This window comes from Cherax quadricarinatus, chromosome 45, assembly GCF_038502225.1.
Source record: "Cherax quadricarinatus isolate ZL_2023a chromosome 45, ASM3850222v1, whole genome shotgun sequence".
NCBI lineage: Eukaryota > Metazoa > Arthropoda > Malacostraca > Decapoda > Parastacidae > Cherax > Cherax quadricarinatus.
Genome location: NC_091336.1, coordinates 31,311,809 through 31,330,069, shown reverse-complemented (window position 1 = coordinate 31,330,069; position 18,261 = coordinate 31,311,809). Strand labels below are relative to the sequence as shown.

The 18,261-nt window shown below is 40.4% G+C and overlaps 1 protein-coding gene across 2 annotated transcripts in view; it reads left to right on the top strand.

The window, feature by feature from the left end:
• LOC128694925 (spliceosome-associated protein CWC27 homolog) overlaps window positions 1-18,261 on the top strand; it is a gene marked incomplete at its 3' end in the record, with an annotated part of 102,704 nt that overhangs the window by 58,893 nt on the left and 25,550 nt on the right. For both annotated transcript variants that reach the window (XM_053785301.2, XM_053785302.2), the window contains 2 exon segments: window positions 131-331; window positions 8,246-8,385. In XM_053785301.2, coding sequence (XP_053641276.2) covers window positions 131-331; window positions 8,246-8,385 — 341 coding nt within the window.

Below are 18,261 nucleotides of genomic sequence, written 5' to 3'. Positions count from 1 at the left end.
AAATACACTTACATAATTGGTCGCATTCGGAGGTAATCGTTATGCGGGGGTCCACTGTATATCATGTACTATAGTACATAATATATTACAAACCAGTTTTCCTAACAGTAGCTTTCTTGCCGCCTCACAGGATGAATTCCATACACGTCTGCGGTTTGTTCGGAGAGGTCTGGTTGCCATGGCAAATGCAACACCACATGATAATGGTTCGCAGTTCTTTTTTACTCTTGGTCCGACCCCAGAGCTACAAAACAAGCACACCATCTTTGGTAAAATCACTGGGAATACGCTTTATAACTTGTCACGGTTTGAAGAAGGAGTTATAGGAAAGGTAAGTCCTCAACTAAATGAAGTTATCATCGTGGTTATTAACCTTAAACTGTCCAAACATAGATCTACATTTGCTCGCGTAGCACTCCGAACATAGATCAATGTTTTATTTTTCATTCCTTCAAATTTGGCACAATAGGCTTGAGTCGCCTAGACATGAAAGAATGGGTCTGTGCACTCCGTGTGTGCGGTATTAGAAAAATCTGGGAGCACTTAGTACCTTGTGGGAGCACCAGTTCAATTGAGCGCCAGCTAGAGCAAAGAGCGTGGCAGATATCAGGGATTCACTGATGCCATGACGCATTAACACTCCCATTTTAAGAGGAAAGTAAAAACATGTTAGATAAATACATGAGTGAATGTGGGTGGGTGTGAGTTGGACCTGACTAGCTTGTGCTACTAGGTCTGATGTCATGCTCCTTCCTTCAGTGGATGTGACCTGACTAGGTGGGTCATTGGTCTAAACTGAGGGAGGGGACATGGACCTGCCTTGCATGGGCCAGCAGGCCTGCTGCAGTGTTCCTTCTTTCTTATGTTCTTATGTATTTGGCAGGCTGGCCGGCTGGCTGTCTTGCTGGCTTGTTTTGGCTGTCTCTCTGTCTATATCTCTATCTATGTATATCTCTGTCTATCTATATCTCTGTCTCACATGTACACATAAGTACAGTTATTATAACTGACTTAAGAAATAGTAATGACACGATTGCAAATAAACCATACCCCCGGCCGGGATTGAACCCGCGGTCATAGAGTCTGGTTTACAGTTATTATACATTGTGTAAATTACCTAAGATAACCCAAAAATTCCAGGCAAAGATAGATAGACAGATAGATAGATAGACAAGTAGATAGAGAGATGGACAAACATGTTTGTGCGTATCAGTGAAAACAAATAAAGCCTGGGTTTCCCAAGCGTCCATTTATCAGATGTCACCTGGCTGTCAACAGTTGTCATAACACCATACTTCAAGCAGTTTCATATACATGTACTCCAGGCAGACAGACAGATAAGCAGAGATAAATAGACAGGCAGACAGACACAGACAGATACATAGACATATAGACAGGCAGGTAGACAGACAGGTAGACACACAGACAGATAGACAGAGAGGTAAGACATGTTTGTGTGTAACAGTGATAACAAATACAGCGAGGGTTAGCTGGAGCAGTCAACAGTATAGGGATGCCTTTCTTAACACCATGCTTCAAGGTATATGCCAGGATATCTAAAACTTTGCTGGGACCTATGACCTATAAATACTTTGTATATATTTCTAGACAATAGTAAATAACCCAGGCAGGTGTAAATGTTCACCTGTCAATGTGATTGTGACTATTTGAGCACTATTTCAGTACCTAATATTAGTGTCAGAACAAAGATTGGCTATGAAATTACAAGAGCTATTATAAATTGTAATTATCAGAACATAAAAAATATTATTTTTTTTTTTATTATCGCACTGGCCAATTCCCACTAAGGCAGGGTGGCCCGAAAAAGAAAAACTTTCACCATCATTCACTCCATCACTGTCTTGCCAGAAGGGTGCTTTACACTACAATTTTTAAACTGCAACATTAACACCCCTCCTTCAGAGTGCAGGCACTGTACTTCCCATCTCCAGGACTCAAGTCCGGCCTGACGGTTCCCTGAATCCCTTCATAAATGTTACTTTGCTCACACTCCAACAGCACGTCAAGTATTAAAAACCATTTGTCTCCATTCACTCCTATCAAACATGCTCACGCATGCCTGCTGGAAGTCCAAGCCCCTCGCACACAAAACCTCCTTTACCCCCTCCCTCCAACCTTTCCTAGGCCTACCCCTACCCCGCCTTCCTTCCACTACAGACTGATACACTCTTGAAGTCATTCTGTTTCGCTCCATTCTCTCTACATGTCCGAACCACCTCAACAACCCTTCCTCAGCCCTCTGGACAACAGTTTTGGTAATCCCGCACCTCCTCCTAACTTCCAAACTACGAATTCTCTGCATTATATTCACACCACACATTGCCCTCAGACATGACATCTCCACTGCCTCCAGCCTCCTCCTCGCTGCAACATTCATCACCCATGCTTCACACCCATATAAGAGCGTTGGTAAAACTATACTCTCATACATTCCCCTCTTTGCCTCCAAGGACAAAGTTCTTTGTCTCCACAGACTCCTAAGTGCACCACTCACCCTTTTCCCCTCATCAATTCTATGATTCACTTCATCTTTCATAGACCCATCCGCTGACACGTCCACTCCCAAATATCTGAATACATTCACCTCCTCCATACTCTCTCCCTCCAATCTGATATCCAATCTTTCATCACCTAATCTTTTTGTTATCCTCATAACCTTACTCAACAGACTTATCCCCCTATAATTTTTGCACTTTCTTTTGTCCCCTTTGCCTTTATACAAAGGAACTATGCATGCTCTCTGCCAATCCCCAGGTACCTTACCCTCTTCCATATATTTATTAAATAATAGCACCAACCACTCCAAAACTATATCCCCACCTGCTTTTAACATTTCTATCTTTATCCCATCAATCCCAGCTGCCTTACCCCCTTTCATTTTACCTACTGCCTCATGAACTTCCCCCACACTCACAACTGGCTCTTCCTCACTCCTACAAGATGTTATTCCTCCTTGCCCTATACACGAAATCACAGCTTCCCTATCTTCATCAACATTCAACAATTCCTCAAAATATTCCCTCCATCTTCCCAATACCTCTAACTCTCCATTTAATAACTCTCCTCTCCTATTTTTAACTGACAAATCCATTTGTTCTCTAGGCTTCCTTAACTTGTTAATCTCACTCCAAAACTTTTTCTTATTTTCAACAAAATTTGTTGATAACATCTCGCCCACTCTCTCATTTGCTCTCTTTTTACATTGCTTCACCACTCTCTTAACCTCTCTTTTTTTCTCGATATTCTCTTCCCTCCTTGCATCACTTCTACTTTGTAACAACTTCTCATATGCTAACTTTTTCTCCCTTACTACTCTCTCTACATCATCATTCCACCAATCGCTCCTCTTCCCTCCCGCACCCACTTTCCTGTAACCACAAACTTCTGCTGAATACTCTAACACTACATTTTTAAACCTACCCCATACCTCTTCGACCCCATTGCCTATGCTCTCATTAGCCCATCTATCCTCCAATAGTTGTTTATATCTTACCCTAACTGCCTCCTCTTTTAGTTTATAAACCTTCACCTCTCTCTTACCTGATGCTTCTATTCTCCTTGTATCCCATCTACCTTTTACTCTCAGTGTAGCTACAACTAAAAAGTGATCTGATATATCTGTGGCCCCTCTATAAACATGTACATCCTGAAGTCTACTAAACAGTCTTTTATCTACCAATACATAATCCAACAAACTACTGTCATTTTGCCGTACATCATATCTTGTATACTTATTTATCCTCTTTTTTTTAAAATATGTATTACCTATAACTAAACCCCTTTCTATACAAAGTTCAATCAAAGGGCTCCCATTATCATTTACACCTGGCACCCCAAACTTACCTACCACACCCTCTCTAAAAGTTTCTCCTACTTTAGCATTCAGGTCCCCTACCACAATTACTCTCTCACTTGGTTGAAAGGTTCCTATACATTCACTTAACATCTCCCAAAATCTCTCTCTCTCTTCTACATTTCTCTCTTCTCCAGGTGCATACATGCTTATTATGACCCACTTTTTGCATCCAACCTTTACTTTTATGCACATAATCCTTGAATTTACACATTCATATTCTCTTTTCTCCTTCCATAACTGATCCTTCAACATTATTACCTACCCCTTAGCTCTAACTCTCTCAGATACTCCAGATTGAATCCCATTTATTTCTTCCCACCGAAACTCCCCTACCCCCTTCAGCTATGTTTCGCTTAGGGCCAGGACATCCAACTTCTTTTCATTCATAACATCAGCAATCATCTGTTTCTTGTCATCCGCACTACATCCACGCACATTCAAACATCCCAGTTTTATAAAGTTTTTCTTCTCTTTTTTAGTAAATGTCTACAGGAGAAGGGGTTACTAGTCCATTGCTTCCGGCATTTTAGTCGCCTCATACGACACGCATGGCTTACGGAGGAAAGATTCTTTTCCACTTCCCCATGGACAATAGAATAATTAAAGAAGAACAAGAACTATCTGTCCAAATGCAGATATACGCTTGCTCGCGTAGCGCTCCATTTTATTTTTCTTTCCATCAGAATTGGGGCGATAGGCCTGAGTCGCCTAGACGTGAGAGAATGGGTCTGTGCACTCACTGTGCACAGTATTAAAAAATCTGGTACCATTTAGTATCTTGTGGGAGCAGCAGTTCAACTGAGCACCAGCTAGAGCAAATAGCATGGTAAACACCAGGGATTCACTGATGTTATGTCGCATTAACACTCCCCTTGTAAGAGGAAAGTAAAAATAAGTTAGATAAATACATTAGTGGGTGTGGGTGGGTGTGTGTGAGTTGGACCTGACTAGCTTGTGCTACTAGGTCTGATGCTGTGCTCCTTCCTTCAGTGGATGTGACCTGACTAGGTGGGTCATTGGTCTAAGCTGGGGGGGTGACATGGACCTGCCTTGCATGGGCCATTAGGCCTGCTGCAGTGTTCTTTATTTCTTATGTTTTTTATGTATTTGGCTGGCTGGCTGGCTGGCTGGCTGGCTGGCTGGCTGGCTGGCTGGCTGGCTGGCTGGGCTGGGCTGGGCTGGGCTGGGCTGGGCTGGGCTGGGCTGGGCTGGGCTGGGCTGGGCTGGGCTGGGCTGGGCTGGGCTGGGCTGGGCTGGGCTTGGCTGGGCTGGGCTTGGCTTGGCTTGGCTTGGCTCTCTTTGTCTACATCTCTGTCTATCTGTCCATATCTCTGTGTCTCTCTCACATGCACACATAAGTACAGTTATTATACACAGTGTAAATTACCTAAGATAACCCAAAAATTCCAGGCAAAGTGCTATCTGTGTTTGTAGATATAAGACATAAATAACCATGATGTAATATGCATTTTTACTTGCTCAGGAATCAGTGAGCGGCTCGTAAACCAACAGTTTTACAGCTGCTCCCTGAGATATAGACAGCAGACAGAAAGACAGACACACACAGGCAGACAGAAAGACAGATAAGTAGAGCTAGACACATATAAGCAGAGCTAGACAGACAGATGGACAGACAGACAGACATGTTTGTGTGTAACAGTGAAAACAAATAAAGCGTCTGTTCCCTGGAGCAGTGCCCATTTATCAAGTATCACTGGGCTGTCAACAGTTTACGGACACTTGTTATAACACCATTCTTCAAGGAGATTCATATATACTCCAGGCAGACAGAAAGGCAGATAAGCAGAGCTAGATAGACAGATAAGCAGAGACAGACAGACAGATAGACAGACAGACAGACAGACAGACAGACAGATAGATTGACAGACAGACAGACAGAAATGTTTGTAATAGTGAAAACAAATAAAGGAGGGTTCCCTGAGTGTCACTGCCTGTCAACAGTTTACTGAAACTTGTTATAACACCGTGCTTCAAGGTATACTCCAGCGTGTCTAAAACATTGCTGGGACCTATAAATACTTTGTATATATATCTAGACAGGCAGGTGAAAATTTTCACCTGTCAGTGTGACTGTGACTTTTTGAGTACTATTTCAGTACCTAACATTAGTGTCAGAACAAAGATTGGCTATTAAATCACAAGAACTATTATAAATTGTAATTATCAGAACATAAAAAATACAGTGGACCCCCGGTTTATGATATTACATATTTCATTCCAGAATTATGTTCAGGTGCCAGTACTGACCGAATTTGTTCCCATAAGGAATATTGTGAATTAGATTAGTTCATTTTAGACCCCAAACATACACATACAAACGCACTTACATAAATACACTTACATAATTGGTCGCATTGGGAGCTGATCATAAACCGGGGGTCCACTTCATATGAATTAAAAATTAAAACGAGAAAAAAAGGTATATTGGCAACACTTCTGCAAGCGGCAGGAGTCAATGTTGCTGTCAGGTGAGCATCCAGTGCCAACTTCACTGGCTTATATCTCGGTAAGTACTGACCCTCAGATTTTTTTTTATCTTATAACATGTAGAAGAATGCGCTCTTCATTAAAAAAAAAAAGATTTTTTTTTTTTTCAAAATATTCAGAGTGCTATGCAAGTGAATATAGATTTATGTTTGGACAGTTTAAGGGTAATAGCAACCCTGCCCTCTTGATACAAATCATATTAATTAACATTTATACTGATGTTCGCATTATCAACAATGTGTTTCAGCATATGTAGTAACCAAATTTGTCCTCTACCTCCGTGTTTCCTATTATAAACGTTGTAGTAAATTGTTACATTAGATCTCAAAATATAATTCATATACTGTACCTTAGTGTCAAAATAAATATTAACCCTTTGACTGTTTCAGGCCCCTCTCTGAAACTGTCATTCTATGTCGCTCAATTTTTGAAAAAAAAAAAAATTATTTTTTCTTATGAAATGATAGAGAATCTTTTCCCGATGGTAATGACACCAAAAGTTCGAAATTTGGTCGAAAACTCGTGGAATTATGCTCCCGCGAAGTTAGCGGTCTCGGCGACATATGCGTATCGGCGATTTCGCCGACTTTGAGCCCTATTTTCAGCCAATTCAATTGTTCCAGTTGACCAAACTCATAGCTATTTCTTTAGAACTCCATTTTATCTATCAGCTGAGTACAAGAAACCTCCCATTTACTAATTTGGACTACCCAATATGGTGGTCAGAAATTGGCAATTTGGCCAATTTCACGCAAAACAAAAAAGATGCCAATTTCAAAATAGGGTCCAGAATAAACAAGGTAGACATTCGTGGCACTAAAATAACATATGCTCTGTTCATTAGTCACATCTCTAGGCCCCTCTTATATTATTATTGCTTTCTATTTTGATTTTTTATTCATACAAAAAAATACAAAATTTACTGTTATGCAGACGACTGCATTATTGTAAAAATGGTATAAATAATATCAGTGCACTAGTGAAAGAATATTAGACTCCCCAGTTGACGTGTATTGGACGTGTGGTGTGATTTATTTACTCTTGAACATTGGTAAAAATCGAACATTTCCGCTACTTTGAGCTCAGTTTCAAGGTCGTTTTCATCGTAAAAGTAATGAAAATCATCTCTATTTCTGTAATATGTTTTCCATTTTATCACCTAAGACCATGAAAACGCGAATACAACAATAAATACTATACGAAAATACACCTCAAAGTCGGCGTTTTATTCCAAAAAAACGATCAGAGTTTTTTTTTTCTCATTACGCAATGTGTGCTGCAGGATTTTTTTTATGTGGTGCACACTGACCACACAGACCCATTCTCTCACATGTGGGCCTACCAGCTTTCTCCCACTTGATTTGAAGCCGCTAGAATTATTGAGTATATATACGTCAGAAACATTGGCTCGTAAGACGTATTTATACGTCGAAAACAGTCAAAGGGTTAAATATGGCAAACTATAACATCCTGGTAAGTTACTGTATTTGTCTCATGGTCTAGTAATTATAAGTTAATTTTAAAACTGACCAAAATATTGTGCATAACAAGGGACTTTCTGGAAAATAGTCTATACTTGTCAGTTACTCCAGTGTCACTTGTTTACTGTTCTCCACTTTATTAGGTTGTTTGTTTTACTGTAGAAAGAGTTTTAGAAATAATAAAAAAAGTGAGTTGCTTCCCCACTTTAAGAACGACAGAGTGTTGAGATGCTGTCACTTGACAGACTGTCATATATGTCATCTGAGAGTGAGTGCTCTTGTAAATGTGGTGCTGTCACATGACAGATTTTCATAAATGTCATCTAAGAGTGAGTGCTTTTGTGAACATGTAGATGAATAAAAAAAGCTTCACTTGCAGGATGACAGACCCGAGTATCCCTTCAAGATCCTCACAACCGAGGTCCTCAACAACCCATTCCCAGATATTGTTCCTCGGTTAAAGATTCAGAATGAAGTACCAAAAGAAGAGAGAAAGGAGAAGAAGAAGAAAGGAACCAAGTAGGTTATATGAAAATGGTGTCAGGTGATTGTTGTAGCATCATAAAAAGACAGTCATTTAATAATTTTCACGATGAATATAATACAGCCTCTCCTCACTTAATGATGGAGTTCCGTTTCTAAGACCACATTTGTAAACAAATTCGTTGCTAAGCAAGGAGCATACTTCAGTGGTAGTGGGTTTGTGTCAGTCATTTTCAATATTGTTTCATGTCACCTTTGCACCATTTATAACATTTTTAGTATATTTTTAAATGTTTATATAGTAGCGTACAGCTAGCCCTCCGCTTTCACGAGTTCCACTTTTGTGAGCTTCAAGCATTCATGAATGGCCAGCCGTCCAATCATATTTGTTATTAAACCATAATATGTACAGTGGACCCCTGCCTTTTGGCGGCCACGACTTTTATGAAATCCGACTTTCGGCAACTTTTTTCGGCAAAATATAGCCTCGCGGTTCATGATTGGCCTTGTGATTTGGCGACCATCTTGTACACGTCCAAGCGGCATCCCAGCGTCAGCGTGCACACAAAGCCAGTTTCCCGCACCATTCGCACTCAGCGTGCTATTGTTTATCAGCGAGTGACCATCACCCCATGGGTTCATGCGATACATTTCATAATAATCCATTGTTTTTTGTGCTTGCAACTGCTAAATAAGCCACCATGGGCCCAAAGAAAGTTTCTAGTGCCAGGCCTTTGGTAAAGACGGAAAGAAACAGAATAGAATTAAAGAAAAAACTTGTAGCAAAGTACCAAAGTGGAGGAGGAAGAGAGAGGGGAGAATGTGCCTTCTTCGGTGATTCAGTGAATCTACGATATGTACGATACTAAAGCAGCAGGTATTGATAAAGGCTATAGTGCTAGCCAGTGACAAAGTGTGGCATTAACAGTGTAGCAAGTAATTTAAGCAATTAAGCAATAGAAAAATGAGACGACAGTAACTCTCCAGTGTTGTTGGAGGTGTAAAGGGCCACTTAACATACGCTGCCCTGCTATCTTCCACCACCCTAAACCTCTGCCAATATCTCCTCCATCAAACTAATTAAACTAACATCTCCAAGGTAAGTGTAAATACAGGTCTCCTTCAACATTCGCATTTTCAACTTTCGCGAGCGTCACACATTCGTGAATTCCTAACCGCCAAATTCTCATCCGCTAAATTCCCAGGCTCCAAATCATATTTAAGTTTCCTGCCACCTGCGAGTCCCTACTACCCTCCGTCTGACCCCCGCAACTGGCAGCCAGCCCTCCCACCACTCAGTGTGGTGAGAGTTTTGTTTGTTCATTATTTGTTATTAACCCTTTCAGGGTTGACAGGCCCTTTCAGAGACTTGTTCTCAGGGTCGCCCAAGTTTCAAAAAAAAAAATAATTTTTTCTTATGAAAAGTTAGAGAATCTTTTCCCGATCATAATGACACCAAAAGTATGAAATTTGATGGAAAACTTACCGAGTTATGCTCTTGCGAAGTTAGCGGTCTCAATGATGTTTACGCATCGGCAATTTTGCCCACTTTAAGCCCTATTTTCGGCCAATTCCACTATACTAGTCAACAAAAATCATAACTATTTCACTAGAACTCCATTTTTTTTATCGAATAAGTACAAGAAACCACCCATTTACCAATTTCAACTATCCAATACAGTGGTCAGAATTTAGCAATTTTGTCAATTTCACACAAATTTCAAAAGATGCTAATTTCCAAATAGGATCCAGAATAAACAAGAAAGACATTCCTGGCACTAAAATGACATTTCCTCTATTCATTAGTCATGTCCCCACGCCCCTTTTACATTCTTTTGCTTTCCACTTTGAATTTTTATTCTCACAAAAAGTAGAAGATTTACTGTTATGCAGACTACTGCATTAGTGTAGAAATGGTATAAATAATATCAGCACACTTGTCAAAGAATATTAGACTCACCAGTTTACGTGTATTGGACGCTTAGCATGATTTGTTTACTTTTGAACTTTGGTAAAAATCGAACATTTCTGCTACTTTGAGCTCAATTTCAAGGTACTTTTCATTGTAAAATCAGTCAAAATCATCTCAATTTCTGTAATATGTCTTCCATTCTATAAAATGAGACCAGGAAAACTAGAATACAACAATAAATACCATACGAAAATACAGTGCAAAGTCAGTTTTAATCCAAAAACACGGTCAAAGTTTTTTTTCTCATTACACACTGTGTGCCGCAGGATTTTTTTTATACTACGCACACTGACCACATAGATCCATTCTTTCATATGTAGTCCTACCAGCTTTCTCTCACTAGATTTGAGGGCGCTAGAATTTAGGCATACTAGTACAGTGGACCCCCGCATAGCGATATTAATCCGTGCAAGAGAGCTCATTGTTATGCGAAATTATCGTTATACGAATGAATTTTCCCCATAAGAAATAATGGAAATCAAATTAATCCATGCAAGACACCCCAAAGTATGAAAAAAAAAATTTTTACCACATGAAATATTAATTTTAATACACACAAATTGAAAAAGGCATGCACAATTACATGACACTTACTTTTATTGAAGATCTGGTGATGATTGATGGGATGGGAGGAGGAGAGAGTGTTAGTGTTTAGAAGGGGAATCCCCTTCCATTAAGACTTGAGGTGTAAAGTCCTTTTCTGGGGTTACTTCCCTTCTTCTTTTAATGCCACTAGGACCAGCTTCAGAGTCACTGGAGTTCTGTCGCACAAGATATCTGTCCATAGTGGCCTGTACCTCTCGTTCCTTTATGACTTCCCTAAAGTGTTTCACAACATTGTCAGTGTAATAGTCACCAGCACGGCTTGCAATAGCTGTGTGAGGGTGATTTTCATCCATGAAGGTTTGCACTTCAAGCCACTTTGCACAGATTTCCTTAATCTTTATAGTAGGCAATTTCTTCAATTTCTCTCTCCCCTCCTTCGAACCAGTTTCCTCAGGTCTGGCCTCTTGCTGTTGAAGTTGATCTATCAGCTCATCAGTGGTTAGTTCTTCATTGTCCTCCTCCACCAACTCTTCCATATCATCCCCACTAACCTCCAACCCCAAGGACTTTCCCAATGCCATAATGGATTCCTCAAGTGGCATAATCATCTCAGGGTTAGCCTCAAACCCTTCAAAATCCCTTTGGTCTACACATTCTGGCCACAGTTTCTTCCAAGCAGAGTTCAAGGTCCTCTTAGTCACTCCCTCCCAAGCCTTACCTATAAGGTTTACACAATTGAGGATATTAAAGTGATCTCTCCAAAAGTCTCTTAGAGTCAGTTGAGTTTCTGAGGTCACTACAAAGCACCTTTCAAACAGAGCTTTTGTGTACAGTTTTTTGAAGTTTGCAATAACCTGCTGGTCCATGGGCTGCAGGAGAGGAGTGGTATTAGGAGGCAAAAACTTCACCTTAATGAATTTCATGTCCCCATAAAGTCGCTCTGCCACGTCTGTAGGATGACCAGGGGCATTGTCTAACACGAGGAGGCACTTAAGTTCTAATTTCTTTTCAGTTAGGTAATCTTTCACATTGGGGGCAAATGCATGGTGTAACCAGTCATAGAAAAAGTCCCTAGTGACCCATGCCTTACTGTTTGCCCTCCACAGCACACACAAATTTTCCTTGAGGACATTCTTTTGCCTGAACGGTCTGGGAGTTTCAGAGTGATACACTAATAAAGGCTTCACTTTGCAATCACCAGTAGCATTGGAACACATCAACAGAGTAAGCCTGTCTTTCATAGGCTTATGTCCTGGGAGTGCCTTTTCCTCCAGAGTAATGTAGGTCCTGCTTGGCATTTTCTTCCAAAACAGGCCTGTTTCATCACAATTAAACACTTGTTCAGGTTTCAGTCCTTCAGTTTCTATGTACTCCTTGAATTCCTGCACATATTTTTCAGCTGCTTTGTGGTCCAAACTGGCAGCCTCACCATGCCTTATCACACTATGTATGCCACTACGCCTCTTAAATCTCTCAAACCAACCTTTGCTGGCCTTAAATTCACTCACATCATCACTAGTTGCAGGCATTTTTTTAATTAAATCCTGATGCAACTTCCTAGCCTTTTCACTTATGATCACTTGAGAGATGCTATCTCCTGCTATCTGTTTCTCATTTATCCACACCAATAAGAGTCTCTCAACATCTTCCATCACTTGCGATCTCTGTTTCGAAAACACAGTTAAACCTTTGGCAAGAACAGCTTCCTTGATTGCATTTTTGTTGCCCACAATAGTAGCGATGGTTGATTGGGGTTTACTATACAACCTGGCCAGCTCCGAGACACGCACTCCACTTTCATACTTATCAATGATATCTTTCTTCATCTCTATAGTAATTCTCACCCTTATTGCTGTAGGGTTGGCACTAGAAGCTTTCTTGGGGCCCATGGTCACTTATTTTGCAGATAAAATCACCAGAAACACTGTAATAATATGAAATGTTCCGATTGTATGCTTGGATGTTACCGCGGAGGCTGGCTGGTAAACAATGCCACCGGCGGAACATGTGAGGCTGGCTAAGGGCGCACATTAGACGCGTCTCGGACGAACAGCGTTGAGCGGGTTTTTTAGCGGTATGCGAGGCAAAATCTTGGCGATAAAATGTAGCGGTATGCGGATTTAACGTTATGTGATGCCAATGGTATGCGGGGGTCCACTGTACGTCAAAAACGCTGGTGCTTAAGCCATACTAGTACGGCCGAAACCCTGAAAGGGTTAAACTACAGTATAAATAATGTCAACCCATTCATGACTGCATATTGGAATGGCCATTTGGTCAGGTATTGGACAGTGACATCATTTGTTTACTCTTGAATACGGCAAAGAATCAACATTTCTGATACTGCTAATAATAATAATAATAATAATAATAATAATAATAATGCTATAGAATTGAAGAAGGAAATTGTACAAAAAATATGAGGGTTGAAGCAGTGGTGGAGGAAGTGATTGAGGCATCGTCAGTGTGGTCTTGTTTATGCTGGAGTGAGCAATAGTCTCTGTGCTCTTTCAAACATTTCACAATAATTCGTTGTTTGGTGCTTGTAGATTGAGTGCAACTGAAATGGTTGAGACAGTGGTTGAGGCAGTGGTAGAGGCAGTGGTTGAGGCAGCGGTTGAGGCAGTGGTAGAAGCAGTGGTTGCAGCAATTGTTGAGGCAGTGGTTGAGGCAATGGTTGAGGCAGTGGTAGAGGCAGTGGTTGAGGTAGTGGTTGCAGCAGTGGTAGAGGCAGTGGTTGAGGCAGTGGTTGAGGCAGTGGTAGAAGCAGTGGTTGCAGCAATGGTTGAGGCAGTGGTTGAGGCAATGGTTGAGGCAGTGGTAGAGGCAGTGGTTGAGGCAGTGGTTGAGGCAGCAGTTGAGGCAGTATTTGAGGCAGTGGTTGAGGCAGTGGTTGAGGCAGTGGTTGAGGCAGTGGTAGAAGCAGTGGTTGCAGCAATGGTTGAGGCAGTGGTTGAGGCAATGGTTGAGGCAGTGGTAGAGGCAGTGGTTGAGGCAGTGGTTGAGGCAGCAGTTGAGGCAGTATTTGAGGCAGTGGTTGAGGCAGTGGTTGAGGCAGTGGTTGAGGCAGTGGTAGAGGCAGTGGTATTTAATAACATCTATGTTATTAATGATAATAATACATATTATTAACATTTTTTATTATTATTATTATTATTATTATTATTATTATTATTATTATTATTATTATTATTATTATTATTATTATTATTATTATTATTAACATGTATGTTATAGTATTACCAATGCTCTTATATGGGTGTGAAGCATGGGTGATGAATGTTGCAGCGAGGAGAAGGCTGGAGGCAGTGGAGATGTCATGTCTGAAGGCAATGTGTGGTGTGAATAGAATGCAGAGAATTTGTAGTTTGGAAGTTAGGAGGAGGTGCGGGATTGCCAAAACTGTTGTCCAGAGGGCTGAGGAAGGGTTGTTGAGGTGGTTCGGACATGTAGAGAGAATGGAGCGAAACAGAATGACTTCAAGAGTGTATCAGTCTGTAGCGGAAGGAAGGCGGGATAGGGGTCGGCCTAAAAAAGGTTGGAGGGAGGGGGTAAAGGAGGTTTTGTGTCCGAGAGACTTGGACTTCCAGCGGGCATGTGTGAGCATGTTTGATAGGAGTGAATGGAGACAAATGGTTTTTAATACTTGATGTGCTGTTGGAGTGTGAGCAGGGTAACATTTATGAAGGGATTCAGGGAAACCGGCAGGCCGGACTTGAGTCCTGGAGATGGGAAGTACAGTGTCTGCACTCTGAAGGAGGGGTGTTAATGTTGCAGTTTAAAAACTGTAGTGTAAAACTCCCTTCTGGCAAGACAGTGATGGAGTGAATGATGGTGAAAGCTTTTCTTTTTCGGGCCACTCTGCCTTGGTGGGAATCGGCCAGTGTGTTAATAAAATAATAAATATGTATGTTATTAAATATCACTGCCTCAACCACTGCCTCAACCTCTGCCTCAACCTCTGCCTCAACCACTGCCTCTACCACTGCCTCTACCACTGCCTCTACCACTGCCTCAACCGCTGCCTCAACTGCTGCCTCAACCACTGCCTCAACCACTGCCTCTACCACTGCCTCTACCACTGCCTCAACCGCTGGCTCTACTGCTGCCTCAACCACTGCAGTTGCACTCAATCTACAAGCACCAAACACCATGAATTATTGTGAAATGTTTGGAAGAACGTGGAGGCTACTGCTCACTCCAGCATAAACAAGACCACACTGACTGACGATGCCTCAACCACTTCCTCCACCACTGCTTCAACCCTTGTATTTTTGTACAATTTCCTTCTTCAGTTCTGTCGTATTATTATTATTAATACGATAGAATTGAAGAAGGAAATTGTACAAAAATACAGGAGTTGAAGCAGTGGTGGAGGAAGTGGTTGAGGCATCGTCAGTCAGTGTGGTCTTGTTTATGCTGGAGTGAGCATTAGCCTCCACCCTCTTCCAAACATTTAACAATAATTCATTGTGTTTGGTGCTTGTAGATTGAGTGCAACTGCTACATAATTAACCATGGGCCCAAAGAAACTTGCTAGTGCCAGCCCTTTGGTAAAGAAATTGAGAAACACGATATAATTGAAGAAAGAAATTGTACCAAAATATGAGCAGTGTGCCACAGTGGTTGAGGCAGTGGTATTTAATGACGTACATGTTATTAAACCATAACATGTATGTATTTAGCACAATATTTTATGATGTTTTCAAGTATTTTATGACTGTTCATGGTTCAACAATTTAAGGAAGCAGTATTGTATTATATTTCCCTACAATATATTGGTCCACCAAACATTCGCGATTTTTCAACATTCGCGAGGCTCTTGACCCCGTAACCATCGCGAATGTTGAGGGAGACCTGTATTTCTTATTTATAAATTAAAGTGTAAATATTTCTTATTTATAAATTATGTACATTCTTTCAGTGTGAGCAGTGTTAGTGGCTTCTTCTACCACCTCCACTACCAATAATATGTATGGCTTCTCTCAGTGGCCCTTATAAACCCAACAACAACACCACCAACACTTACTCCTCATATATGTTATGACATATTTTATTCATTCTAGAGTATATATCATGTTTCTCTGCCATTAATATTGTTTATTATGTCATGTTAGATGAATTGTGATAGATAAATACGCCATAGAGATGATATTAGCCTCATATTGAAGCATAATAACTCGCCTCTCTCTCCCCCTTCCTACCTGTCTGCTGTACACCAACAAGAGTCTTCAGTAAAGGTAAGTGTGATGGCAAATGTTCATTTAACCATTTTATTAGCACTTTATATTCATTTGTCATTGTTTTCTCCATGTAAATCTATATTTAACTCTTTCAGGGTCCAGAGGCCGAATTTCAAAGTGTGCACCAGTGTCCAAGAATTTTCAAAACATAATTTTGTTATTTTTTCTTATGAGATGGTAGAGAACCTTTTTCTGAAGGTAATAAAACAAAATGTACGAAATTTGATGGAAAATTGACGAAATTATGCTCTCGCGAATTTTGATGTGTTGGCGATATTTACGCATCAGCGATTTTGCCGATTTTGACTCCTATTTTAGGGCAATTACAGTATTCCAGTTAACCAAATTCTTAGCTATTTCACTAGTATTACTTCTATTTTATTGATTGAGCACAAGAAATTGCCAAGTAGACTGTTTCAACAACAAAATAAAGTGACTGGAAATTGGTAATTTGGCCAATTTAATGCAAAGTTCAAAATATTCCAATTTCAAAATAGGGTCCAGAATAAACAATGCAGGCATTCCTGGCACTAAACTAACATTTTCTCTGTTCATTAGTTACATTTTCAGGCTTTACAAATGAATTCCATTTTGATTTTTTATTCACATAATGAATTTTTATTCAAACCAAAAAATAGAAGATTTACTGTTAGAGGCAATACTGTAATAATTGTATAAATAATATCACCACATTTATGAATGTATATTAGACCCACCAGCTGTCATGTATTAGACTTGTGAGGTCATTTGTTTACTCTTGAACATTGGCAAAAATTTAACATTTCTGCTACTTTGAGCTCAGTTTCAAGCCATTTCCAGTACTAAAACCAATCAAAATCATCTCTGTTTCTGTAGTATATCTTCCATTCTATCAAATGAGACCAGAAATTACAAATACAACTATAAAAAACATATGAAAAATCACTGCAAAGTTGCTGTTTTAATCGATAATTATGGTCTTATTTTTTTTCTCTCTCGTGCACTGTGTGCTGCAGGATTTGTTTTATGTGGTGCACACATACCACATAGATGTATTCTCTCATATCTAGGCCCAAATTTACTGCTCACAGCTTATCAGAGTGAGCTGAGCTCGTGGCACAGATCTACGGTTTGGACCCTGAACGTAAAGCCGTAGATCTACGGCACGGACCCTGAAAGGGTTAATCTTTAAAAAAATTATTTTTTGTTAATACATTTGGGTGTCTGAAACGGATTAACCCTTTGACTGTTGCAACCCCAAATCCTGAAGTGTCTCCTGGTGTCGAAAAATTAAAAAAAAACAAAAATATGTGGAACTCTTTGAAACATGGTTTCATACACAATGGTGTTTTACACTCCTCACATATAAAACGAGTGTGTCTGCATTTTTGTGGGCGTTTTTTTTTTTTATATGCACAGACGCAACACCTCGTCTGAGCAGTTTTCTTCATAGTATTAGCAGGCAGTTGTGTTAGGTAGTAATCCTAGGTAAATGGTTGTGTGTCATCATTCCTTCATTCCTACCTTCCTTCCTACATTCCTTCCTTCCTTTCCTATCTACCTACCTTCCTTTGTTCCTTACTTCTTTCATTCCTTCCCTACTTTTTTCCTCCCTTTCATCTCATCCTTCCTTCCTTCCTGCCTTCTTTTCTTCCTTCCTTCTGGTTTCTATAATATATATACACACATATAAAGTCACTGGACACTTTCATATAACTGCTATTATCTTCAGCAATCAGCTGTCAAAATGACATTTTGTCTCATTACTCTCTCTCCCTACCGCCTGTCAAAACAATGGGGTCGGATGCTCGCTTCTCTTCCATCCTACTACCTAATTATCTTTCTCCCTCATTCTCTCCCTCATTCTCTCTCATTCTCTCTCTCATTTTCTCTCACTCTCTCATTCTCTCTCTCTCTCATTCTCCTTCATTCTTCTGCTATCCTGGGCATTGCTTTTGGTCACAAACTCCTCAAAACCATGAAATTGATCTTCACTGACACTTCCATCTGTGTCAGAGCATCACTTGGGAAGAGAAAAGCCCCAGATTTGCTGGGGAGTCACATATTTCTTACGGCTAGGCATGCTGAACAAGGACTACTGAAATGGAATTCCCACAATGCACCACTGGCTCCCCAATTTTTTTTATATGGTGCACACTGACCATGGAGACC